A 12,373-nucleotide genomic window follows, 5' to 3' on the forward strand; every position below is an offset into this window, starting at 1 on the left:
ATATCCTGGATACTACTTTGGCCAGGGCATCAGGGTTTCAAAGGTGGGTCAAGACACATCATTAAAACCAACCTCTTCTCTTCCTGGGACAGAGCACCAATACATCACACCCAAAAGTGAGAAAATAGCTATTGTTCAACTGTGCAACTATTGAAAATAAGGTTGCATGATGATACATAAGGGTTAATCTTATAAGCATTTGTAAGTGCATTTATAAATGGTTAATAACTGGAGGTAAATATTGGCTCACTATTTGGCAAAAACTCACTAGTTATTGCACTATTTTGACCGATGCGATATAACCGTTTATTAATGGTCTATAATGCCTTTACAAATGATTAAACAATCCTTAATAACGTCATTATAAACCCTTTAGAAATGGAACCTTGTCGTAAAGTGTTACCGAAAAAATAAATAGGCTACTATCATTGAATGTGCTCCCTCATGTCGTTGTTTCAGACTTCCAAAATGCAAAAGTTAAATTTCCTTTATCCTGTATAATAAAGGATTTTCTGTGCGTGTGGGAGTTGGGACGTGTGTTATTACTGTAGGCTTTGGTGAGATAGACTTGTTAAAATACAAAAGGTTTTAGTTTTACTCACTAAACCAATTGGACACCTGTGCACGTTATATGATAATCACCATCAATGTACCATTTGCAATCAGAAAAATCAACATAAACCAAAACAAACATAGAGCGTTCTATCAAATACACCTTATTACACATGTTTATTGTGATAATGCTTCAGTAGTCTACAGTACTTTGCTTTGCCATACCAATGTTCTATCTATGATAAGCTATGTCCGATCTGATATACAGACGTAAAGATATACTTGCACAAAAAATGGTTATCTGCATCTCAATTCATTCTTTCAGCATTACATATCATTTGTTGAGTTCATGTTCAAAAGTCGAAAAGCAAGCTATAACTGCAGTTACAATCCTCAGCAGACGCTCTACCATCGCACTTATCAAATCACTCCAACGGCTGTCCCGCTAATAAAAGAGAAGGGAAAGAGAAAATATAATTAGAATTAACATACTGTATTACTGCCTTTTGAGTTGATGGTGCTCAAGGCTTTAAAAAATAAGCTGTACACCCATTTATAACAGTATAAAAACTGAATATTACTACGTTCAATTCAAATACTATATTCCCAAATATTTCTAATTGATTGAGCGACGATGGGGTGAAGCTTACAGGCAGGTACAATAATCACAACTTTTATTCTTCACAGTTATGATAAACAGGTCTTCTTAAAATAGCACTTACTGCAGTTGTAGAGACGGTTGATCCGCAGAATATCAATCGGGCTCATCTGAGTTGCTCTGCCAATAACTGCATTATTGTCAGGGATTGGAAGAATGGTGGGCTGTGTGTTCCTGGAGAAGGCAAACCTGGAACCAGACAACATAGGGCAGAAAGCTCTCACGCCATCAATTGAAATTAGAGGATGACATGAGTAGACTATGAAAGGGAAAATGATTTATCTTATTTTATGTAACATTACAGCTGTTATTGTAGTAAAGAAAACCTTTATATTAATTCCCTCAACTTACCTTGAGTAGTGCATGACAGAATTATAGTCATATGGAGTACCCAAGTTAATGGTGTTGATCTTCATGAAATTGAATTCCATTCCTAGGATGGAAAATGTATGATAAATAATTTTCTTACACATTATAATAACTTTCATGAGTAAGCTTATAAAGAAATGCTTTACAGATTATGAATGTTATAAATGCTTATTAATTGTAAAGCTTATAATGCTTACAAATCCTTGTCAATGTTTCTACATGTTTACAAATAATTAAATACTAATGTATTATTATTATAATCAAATAGTAGTACACTATAAATAGTTTAATCAAGCTTTTCCATTAATATTATTAAAGTGTTACTAAGATTTCTTACTCAAAATGGGCAGGAATAATATTTACATATGTTGTACACAATAGTATTTATTATTTCCCTATGAAATTGTTTCAAGATATATATATTTTAAAGCCAGCATCCATGGACGTAGAAAGCACTAACCAGGAATAATGTTCTGAGTCAGGATCTGAACATTGCTATCACGGTCACTGCGTGTTTGCTCGTGGTTGAAGCCCAAGGCGTGCAGCAGTTCATGCTGCACCACAGACAGAAAGACACATCCGTTCCTACTAAGAGACACCACCTGGCCATTGCCCCGGCGTCCAATATACGAGAAACAGCTGCAAACAAGGGTGTATACGGAAGACAAGGTCATTTCTAAAAGCGATAGAGTATTATTTGTATGTAGCAATAACAGTAAAGTATATAGTCAAGTAAATACTAAGTAAATAAGAGTGGCAGAAGACAAGTATAACAGGCCTAGCAATGTAATGTGCAGTGGTCATACCCTGATTGAGACTGGATGTCCACAAAGTCCCTCTGATTGGTTCGGGGAAAGAATCGGATGCAGGTTGATGCAGCAAAGGTTTGCAGGCTACCTTCAATTACGGACCTCTCCCGGGCCGCTGCTCAATGGAGCGATAAGAAAGTCCGAAACTCAATACACACACGTGCACACAGACTCATATAATATAGTAAAACCAAACCATTAGGCTCAGCATAAACTCATTTCAGAGAACAAAATACTTACAGTATTCATTAGAGATCACAAAGGGCACATAAACGTTCCCATCAGAGGACTTCTGCCACTTGCAGCCACGAGCTGTGCAGGGGTCAGCGTTCATGAACCCAGTATTTACTGCGATGTCCCCAAACATGACTAGTGGCTCATCAAGTCTTTGTCCTAGAAAACAACACCAAGTGAAGGTTATTATCTGTTTTTCATTCTTGATGTCATTAAATATAGAGTAGGAACATACAGACTGCCTTACCAAGATTTTTGTTGGCCTTCTCAATGAGGGTTGAAGCAGAAAATTCATCCTCCTCAATGCTGTTGGTTCTGGTGCTGTCTGTAGAATGGGATAAAAATGATCTTAAATGCAACTGTGTCCTTAATAACTAATATAATAATAAGATAATATATGTAATTTACATTATAACAATGAATGATTAATAAAACCAGGTTTAGATGACATGATACAATGCTTATAAAGACAGGATGAGCATACCAATTTCCATGTCATCTTCACTCCTTTCAAATGAAGCTTTCTGTATGGCAATAGCAGAAGGAAATATGTTCAAATTTGTTTAAAAGTCACATAATTCAGCATCATGCAAAGCTTTTTCCCAATAGTCTCAGATAGACCCTTACCCATGTAGATCGGCCCTGAACTGAGCAGAGAACAGCGATGAAAACAGTCAGCACGAAGACGGGTGCCATGGTGAATGACTGCAGGATGCCCAGGATCAGTCTGTTGTGAACATGATAGACCCGCAGTTTATATACTGTAGGCTGACAGATGCTGTGGTCTCTCAGTATATTGGAAAATTGCAAAAGCACAGCAGATGTTAACCAATTCAACCAAAGTCTTGCTTCAAGATGTTTAAAAAAAATGTTTCTCAAATCTTGGGAATGTGGTTTTGTGATGTCCAGTCAGTTATAATCTTGCACACGCTTATATGTCATGGGTAATTAATAAGATAAATACTATACAACTGCACTATAACGGAAGGATGCCATTGAACTAAAATATTGGAAACAACTAAATGAGAGCTTGCATAAAGGAATAAGAACACTCAGGTCACACAGTAATGAGATTTATTTTCACTAAAGAAAAATTACTTTTAAGAGGACAGAATAGTAGCCTGACTGATATTTCTCAGGTGGGCAGTCCATATGCCCCATGTCTGATATTTGGACTTGGACAGAAGAGCCAGAGTTTCTGAGGATGCTGGTGGGGATGTAGTTTTAAAGCAGTAAAGGGGCCATGCCATGAAGAGCCTTGTATGTGATTACAAATATTTTGTAGTATATTTTGATCCTATGCAGCCATATACGTTTTCAAGAACCAATAATGGGGTCTCATTATATGGTCACTTGAGAACTTGGTCAGTAACACCATATTCAAACTCTATTGCAGTCCAGTTAGGAGGTTACATAGGTATCAGTGAACGTTATGCAGACATGACAGATGCAGATGGCATTTGGCAGGTTGAGACTGTTATGCAAACTCTCGAAAGGTGGTTTATGTTATGAAATCAATGTTGAAATACTACCCTTAATGTTTTGCTTTGTTCCTGTATTGTCTTTGTGAAAACTGTTGCATAATGTTTGCAGATTTTAGGTTTGAGCACACACTTGCAAAGGTATTCAATCTGGCCATGGGAGTTTTAATGTTAAAAACACAGAAGGAAAGAAATATTGTACATTATGTTGTCATCATATCAAACCTCTACCATGTGAGAGACAGCAAAAAAAGTATTTTAAAATATCTTCAGTTAATTGCACATCATTGTGGTTTCATTGCACACCCACATGAAGAAACTCATCCAGAAAAAACTCAGAGACTTTACATGATTTTACATGACTTTACATGATTTTTTGTACAAAAAATATACATTAAAGATAAAATAAAAGATAGAAGATACATTAAAAATAAAATATAAATATACTATAAAATCTAAAAAATTAACTTAACTTTACATAAAGTAATAGTCAACAAAATGCATATTTAAAGCTTTTTCTATGTTCATAACATAGTTGTACATTTGTCAAATGGATGGGCAGTGTTCCTCCTCAACCCCTTCACAACATCCCTCCCCAACTCCAACCCACATTCTCCAAACACTCAGGTGACCATCGAAAAAAGCATTTAATTGTGAGAGTATTTAAGAACAATGATAAGAAAGTTGCTACCTACCATCTTGTTGATCTAACTAACACAGTCACTACTGTCTTGTGTTTCTGAGCCATTTAGTCATGTTTTATTTATAACCAAAATCCTATCAAAGCCACAATTACATAATGTCTGTTTTATCTTCCATTATGCAAGGTGAAGTAGATCATTATGTGAATGATGGCACTGTGGTTAAAATAACAATTTCCATTTGAATGCCCTTCTGTTTTTTTTTTTTTTTTTAGATTATTTTATTCGATTTATTAGGATCCCCATTAATCAAATCAAATCAAATTGTATTTGTCACATGCGCCATATACAACAGGTGTAGACCTTACAGTGAAATGCTTACTTACAAGCCCTTAACCAACAATGCAGTTTTAAGAAAAATAAGTGTTAAGTAAAAAACAGATAAGTAAAAGTAAAAAATTTAAATAACAACTAATTAAAGAGCAGCAGTAAAATAACAGTAGCGAGGCTATATACAGGGGGTACCGGTACAGAGTCAGTGTGCGGGGGCACAGGTTAGTCAAGGTAATTTAGGTAATATGTACATGTAGGTAGAGTTAAAGTGACTATGCATAGATAATAAACAGAGAGTAGCAGCAGCGTAAAAGAGGGGGGCAATTCAATCTTAGTTCTGTATTGACGCTTTGCCTGTTTGATGGTTCGTCGGAGGGCATAGTGGGATTTCTTATAAGCGTCCGGGTTAGAGTCCCGCTCCTTGAAAGCGGCAGCTCTACCCTTCTTAGTGTGGATGTTGCCTGTAATCCATGGCTTCTGGTTGGGGTGGCAGGAAGCTTGGCCCCAGTGATGTACTGGGCCGTACGCACTACCCTCTGTAGTGCCTTGTGGTCGGAGGCCGAGCAGTTGCCATACCAGGCAGTGATGCAACCAGTCAGGATGCTCTCGATGGTGCAACTGTATAACTTTTTGAGGATCTGAGGACCCATGCCAAATCTTTTCAGTCTCCTGAGGGGGAATAGCCTTTGTCGTGCCCTCTTCACGACTGTCTTGGTGTGTTTGGACCATGATAGTTTGATGGTGATGTGGACACCAAGGAACTTGAAGCTCTCAACCTGCTCCACTACAGCCCCGTCAATGAGAATGGGGGCGTCTCGGTCCTCCTATTCCTGTAGTCCACAATCATCTCCTTTGTCTTAATCACGTTGAGGGAGAAGTTGTTATCCTTGCACCACATGGCCAGGTCTCTGACCTCCTCCCTATAGGCTGTCTCATCGTTGTCGGTGATCAGGCCTACCACTTTTGTGACGTCGGCAAACTTAATGATAGTGTTGGAGTCGTGCCTGGCCATGCAGTCATGGGTGAACAGGGAGTACAGGAGGGGACTGAGCACGCACCCCTCAGGGGCCCCAGTGTTGAGGATCAGCGTGGCAGATGTGTTGTTACCTACCCTTCAGGTAGTCCAGGATCCAGTTGCAGAGGGAGGTGTTTAGTCCCAGGGTCCTTAGCTTAGTGATGAGCTTTGAGGGCACTATGGTGTTCTGAGCTGTAGTCAATAAATAGTATTCTCACATAGGTGTTCCTTTTGTCCAGGTGGGAAAGGGCAGTGTGGAGTGCAATGGAGATTGTGTCATCTGTGGATCTGTTGGGCCGGTATGCAAATTGGAGTGGTTCTAGGGTTTGGTGTTGATGTGAGCCATGACCAGCCTTTCAAAGCACTTCATGGCTACAGACATGAGTACTACGGGTCGGTAGTCATTTAGGCAGGTTACCTTAGTGTTCTTGGGCACAGGGACTATGGTGGTCTGCTTATTACAGACTCAGTCAGGGACAGGTTGAAAATGTCAGTGAAGACACTTGCCAGTTGATCAGTGCATGCTCGGAGTACACGTCCTGGTAATCCGTCTAGCCCTGCGGTCTTGTGAATGTTGACCTGTTTAAAGGTCTTACTCACATCAGCTACGGAGACTGTGATCACACAGTCGTCCGGAACAGCTGATGCTCTCATGCATGCTTCAGTGTTGCTTGCCTCGAAGCGAGCATAGAAGTAATTTAGCTCATCTGGTAGGCTCGTGTCACTTGGCAGCTCGCGGCTGTGCTTCCCTTTGTAGTCCGTAATAGTTTGCAAGCCCTGCCACATCCGACGAGCGTCGGAGCCGGTGGAGTACAATTCAATCTTAGTCCTGTATTGACACTTTGCCTGTTTGATGGTTCGTCGGAGGGCATAGCGGGATTTCTTATAAGCGTCCGGGTTAGAGTCCCGCTCCTTGAAAGCGGCAGCTCTACCCTTCTTAGTGTGGATGTTGCCTGTAATCCATGGCTTCTGGTTGGGGTATGTACGTACGGTCACTGTGGGGACGACATCATCGATGCACTTATTGATGAAGCCAGTGACTGATGTGGTGTACTCCTCAATGCCATCGGAAGAATACCGGAACATATTTCAGTCTGTGCTAGCAAAACAGTCCTGTAGCTTAGCATCTGCTTCATCTGACCACTTCTTTATTGGTTTAGTTTTTGCTTGTAAGTAGGAATCTGGAGGATAGAATTATGGTCAGATTTGCCAAATGGAGGGCGAGGGAGAGCTTTGTACGCGTCTCTGTGTGTGTTTTCCTCTGGTTGCACATTTAACATGCTGGTAGAAATTTGGTAAAACGGATTTAAGTTTCCCTTCATTAAAGTCCCCAGCCACTAGGAGAGCCGCCTCTAGATGAACGTTTTCCTGTTTGCTTATGGCCTTATACAGCTCATTAAGTGCAGTCTTAGTGCCAGCATCGGTTTGTGGTGGTAAATAGACAGCTACAAAAAATATAGATGAAAACTCTCTTGGTAAATAGTGTGGTCTACAACTTATCATGAGATACTCTACCTCAGGCGAGCAAAACCTAGAGATTTTCTTAATATCGGATTTATTGCACCAGCTGTTGTTTATAAATATATACAGACCGCCACCCCTTGTCTTACCGGAGGCAGCTGTTCAATCTTGCCGATGCAGCGTATATCCCGCCAGCTGTATGTTATCCATGTCGTCATTCAGCCACGCCTCGGTGAAACATAAGATATTACAGTTTTTAATGTCCCGTTGGTAGGATATCCGTGATCGTAGTTCGTCTGTTTTGTTATCCAATGATTGTACGTTGGCTAATAGGACTAATGGTAGTGGCAGATGACCCACTCGCCGTCAGATCCTTACAAGGCACCCAGACCTACGTCCTCGATATCTTCGTCTCTTTTTCATGCGAATGACGGGGATTTGGGCCTTGTCGGGTGTCTGTAGTAAATCCTTTGCGTCCGACTTGTTAAAGATCAAATCTTCGTCCAGTACGAGGTGAGTAATCGCTGTCCTGATATCCAGAAGCTCTTTTCGGTCAGAAGAGACGGTGGCAGAAACATTATGTACAAAATAAGTTACAAATAACCCGAAAAACACACTATAGCACAATTGGTTAGGAGCCCGTAAAACAGCAGCCATCTCCTCCGGCGCCATTATACCCAGCCGACGCCAATGGCAACAGCTTGTCTTACTGGGGTCCGACACATAACGAAAAACACATTACAGACAAAATACTTTACAATTTACATACATTTAAAAACATTAACATGTAGTGTGTGTGCATCTATCTGTTACACATACATGTCAGTACATACACACAACAAGTAGGTCACATGGGGAGAGGCATTGTGCCATGAGGTGTTGCTTTATTTGACTATGCAAACAATTTGGAATTTCCAACACATTAATGTTTCTTGTAAAAACAAGAAGTGACGCAGTCAGTCTTTTCTCAACTCTTAGCAATGAGAGACTGACATGCATAGTATTAATATTAGCCCTCTGCCTACAATCAGACGTGCCGCTCTGTTCTGGGCCAGCTGCAGCTTAACTAGGTCTTTCTTTGCAGCACTTGACCATATGACTGGACAGAAATCAAGATAAGATCAAACTAGAGCCTGCAGGACTTGCTTTGTGGAGTGTGGTGTCAAAATAGCAGAGCATCTCTTTATTACAGATAAAGCTCTCCAAATCTTTACAACCATTGAATCTATGTTTTGACCATGACAGTTTACAATCTAAGGTAACACCAAGTAATTTAGTCCTGTTAGTTCTGTTAATTAAGTGTTTACAGTGCTTGCTGAGGCTACTGTCCAGATTGGATTATGGAACATAAGATGTGTAGAGTCATTGTAGCCTATAAATTAAATGTAGACTACAGTGTAGTAGCAGAAAAGCTAGAATAGAGTACAGTTTAATAATAAATATTGAGGGTTAAGAAAAAATCCCCAGAGAAAATCCTGTCTCCCAACTGGGAATTCCATCCATAGACTTATGATCAAACCTTGTCATCACAGTTAGGTGAACACTACCACCTACTGGACCAATTGAGAACAGGGTTGTGTTCAGTATTGAAAAAACTTTTTGAAACGGTGTGAAACGGGGGGGATACTGAATTTGTCCAATAACGAAGCACTATTCTGCAGCGGGCGGCCCAACATAATTGTATTGCTTTTGTACTTTACTCTCATCTGCGGAGATGGCCCTCAAATATCATTAGCCCAGCGTTTCCCACACTAATCTCAAACATCCCAAAGTCACATTTTCTTCCACATTGGGCCCCATAACTGGAAACCATATCAGGCACTATACCATATGAAAGTGGCTCGTCGTTTTCCAGGAAGTAGCCTTGTAGTTTTTGAACATTTGAAGGCTTTTTGAATGGTATTCAATGGGTAAAAACGTAGTGCAATGGTCTTCAGAGCAAATTGTTTATAAAAGGCATCTGGCAGAAGTACATTCATCCACAAACACTGAACAAAAATATAAACGCAACATGCAACAATTTCAACGATTTTACTGAGTTATAGTTCATATATGGAAATCAGTCAATTGAAATAAATTCCATAGGCCCTAATCTATGGATTTCACATGACTGGGAATACAGATATGCATCTGTTGGTCACAGATACCTTTTAAAAAAAATAGGGGCCTGGATCAGAAACCAGTCAGTATCTGGTGTGACCACCATTTGGCTTTTGAAGCGCGACACATCTCCTTCGCATAGAGTTGATCAGGCTGTTGATTGTGGCCTGTGGAATATTGTCCCACTCCTCTTCAATGGCTGGGTGAAGTTGCTGGAAAAGTTGTAATATCACATGCACAAGTACAGTGAAATGCCTTTCTTGCAAACTCAAAACCCTACAATGCAATAATCAATAATAATGTATTATTAGAAAAAACACACAAGAAATAAGAATAGGAAATATAAAAGCAAGCATACTATATATAATATAATATGCCATTTAGCAGACACTTTTATCCAAAGTGACTTACAGTCATGTGTGCATAAATTTTTACGTATGGGTGGTCCCGGGGATCGAACCCACTACCCTGGCATTACAAGCGCCATGCTCTACCAATTGAGCTACAGAGGACTATACAGGAAGTATTTAAAAAGTAAGTTCCAATACCAAATGTACATGTGCAGGGATACTGGAGGGATGGAGGTAGATATGTATAAGGGTAAGGGGACTAGGCAACAGGATATAAGATAAACAGAGTAGCAGCAGCTTGCATGTGAGTGGGAGTGCGGGTGTGTAGAGTCAGTATAAATTGTATGTGCATCACAGGAGGTTGGTGGCACCTTAATTTGGGTTGTGGTAATGGATGGAGCGGAATAAATGGAATGGTATCAAACACATTCTTTCCATGTGTTTGATGCCATTCCATTTGCTCCGTTCCAGCCATTATTATGAGCCGTCCTCCCTTCAGCAGCCTCCACTGATGAGCAAATGTTGGAGTGAGTGTTTGTGTGTGTGTTGGAGTGACAGTGTGTGTGAGTGTGTAGGGCCCTGTGAGTGTGCATCACAGGAGGTTGGTGGCACCTTAATTGGGGAGGACGGGCTCGTGGTAATGGCTGGAGAGGAATAGTATCGAACACATCAAAGACATTGTTTCCATGTGTTTCATGACATTCCATTAGCTCCGTTCCGGACATTTTTATGAGCCGTTCTCCCCTCAAAAGCCTCCTGTGGTGTGCATAGAGACCGTGCAAATATTTAAATAAAAGGTCAATAAAGATACAAGGTAAACAGTCTGTGTAGCTTTGTTAGCTATTTATCAATCGTATTGCTTGGGGATAGAAGCTGTTTAAGAGCCTGTTGGTGTCAGACTTGATAGACCGGTACCTCTTGCCGTGCGGCAACAGAGAAAATAGTCTATGGCTTGGGTGGTCTGGGTCTTTGACAATTTTCTGGGCCTTCTTTTCACACTGCCTGATATAGAGGTCCTGGTGGCAGGGAGCTCGGCCCCAGTGATGTACTGGGCTGTCCACACCACCCTCTGTAGCGCCATGCGATCGAGGGCGGTGCTATTGCCATACCAAGCAGTGATGCAGCCAGTCAATATGCTCTCAATGGTACAGCTGTAGAACCCTTTCAGGATTTGAGGGCCCATGCCAAATATTTTCAACCTCCTGAGGGGGAAGAGGTACTGTCGCGCCTTCTTCACGACTGTCTGTGTGTGTTTGGACCATTTCAAGTCTTTAGTGATTTGGACACCGAGGAACTTGAAGCTGTCTACCTGCTCCACTGCCGTGCCGTCGATGTGGATGGGAGAGTGCTCGCCCCCCCATTTCCTGTAGTCCACCATCAGCTCCTTGGTCTTTCTGACGTTGACGGAGAGGTTGTTGCAGGCCTATCACCGTCGTTACGTCAGCGAACTTGATAATGGTGTTGGAGTCGCGTGTGTCCACACAGTCGTGGGTGAACAGGGAGTACAGGAGGGGAATAAGCAAACACCCTTGTGGGGCCCCTGTGTTAAGGGTCAGCGTGGAGGACGTGATGTTGCCTACCCTCACCACCTGGGGTCGGTCCGTCAGGAAGTCCAGGATCCAGTTGCAGAGGGAGGTGTTCAGACCCAGAGTCCTAAGCTTGGTGACGAGCTTGGAGGGGATAATGGTGTCGAACGCTGAGTTGTAGTCAATGAACAGTATTCTCACATAGGTATTCCTCTTATCTAGGTGGGTGAGGGCAGGGTGGATAGCAATTGAGATTGCATCGCCTCTGGATCTGTTGGAGTGGTATGCAAATTGGATTGGGTCTAAGGTGGCTGGGATGGTGGAGTTAATGTGTGCCATAACCAGCCTCTCAAAGCGCTTCATGATTACAGAAGTGAGTGCTACAGGGCGGTAATCATTGTGGCATGAAGACTTACAGTTCTTAGGAACAGGAATGATTGTGGTCATCTTAAAACGTGTGGGGATATCCTCCCGAGTGGCGCAGCAGTCTAAGGCACTGCATAGCAGTGCTAGAGGCGTCACTACAGATCCGGGTTCGATCCCGGGCTGTGTCGCAGCCGGCCGCGACCGGGAGACCCATGAGGCAGCGCACAATTGGCCCAGCTTTGTCTGGGTTAGAGAAGGGTTTGACCAGCTAGGATGTCCTTGTCCCATCGCACTCTAGCGACTCCTTGTGGCGGCCGGCTGGGCAGTGTATCAAGAAGCAGTGCGGCTTGGTGGGGTCGCTTTTCAGAGGACGCATGGCTCTCGACTTTCGCTTCTCCCGAGTCCGTACGGGAGTTGCAGCTACTGTAACTACCAATTGGATATCACGAAATTGGGGAGAAAAAGGGGTACAAATAAT

The 12,373-nt window shown here is 41.7% G+C and overlaps 1 protein-coding gene across 1 annotated transcript; it reads right to left on the bottom strand.

Annotated features, from left to right (window-relative positions):
- Positions 1 to 710: 710 nt before the first annotated feature.
- Positions 711 to 3,360, bottom strand: LOC121573320 (hatching enzyme 1.2-like). The gene is made up of 9 exons (XM_045214488.1): positions 3,250 to 3,360; positions 3,107 to 3,146; positions 2,870 to 2,947; positions 2,629 to 2,781; positions 2,386 to 2,503; positions 2,040 to 2,218; positions 1,562 to 1,643; positions 1,275 to 1,399; positions 711 to 997 (listed from the first exon to the last, which is right to left on the bottom strand). Exons 1-9 carry the CDS (start codon positions 3,316 to 3,318, stop codon positions 978 to 980), a joined length of 864 nt encoding a protein of 287 aa, XP_045070423.1. The 5' UTR covers positions 3,319 to 3,360; the 3' UTR covers positions 711 to 977.
- Between the last annotated feature and the right edge of the window lie 9,013 nt (positions 3,361 to 12,373).

Source organism: Coregonus clupeaformis, unplaced genomic scaffold, assembly GCF_020615455.1.
Source record: "Coregonus clupeaformis isolate EN_2021a unplaced genomic scaffold, ASM2061545v1 scaf0266, whole genome shotgun sequence".
Lineage (NCBI taxonomy): Eukaryota > Metazoa > Chordata > Actinopteri > Salmoniformes > Salmonidae > Coregonus > Coregonus clupeaformis.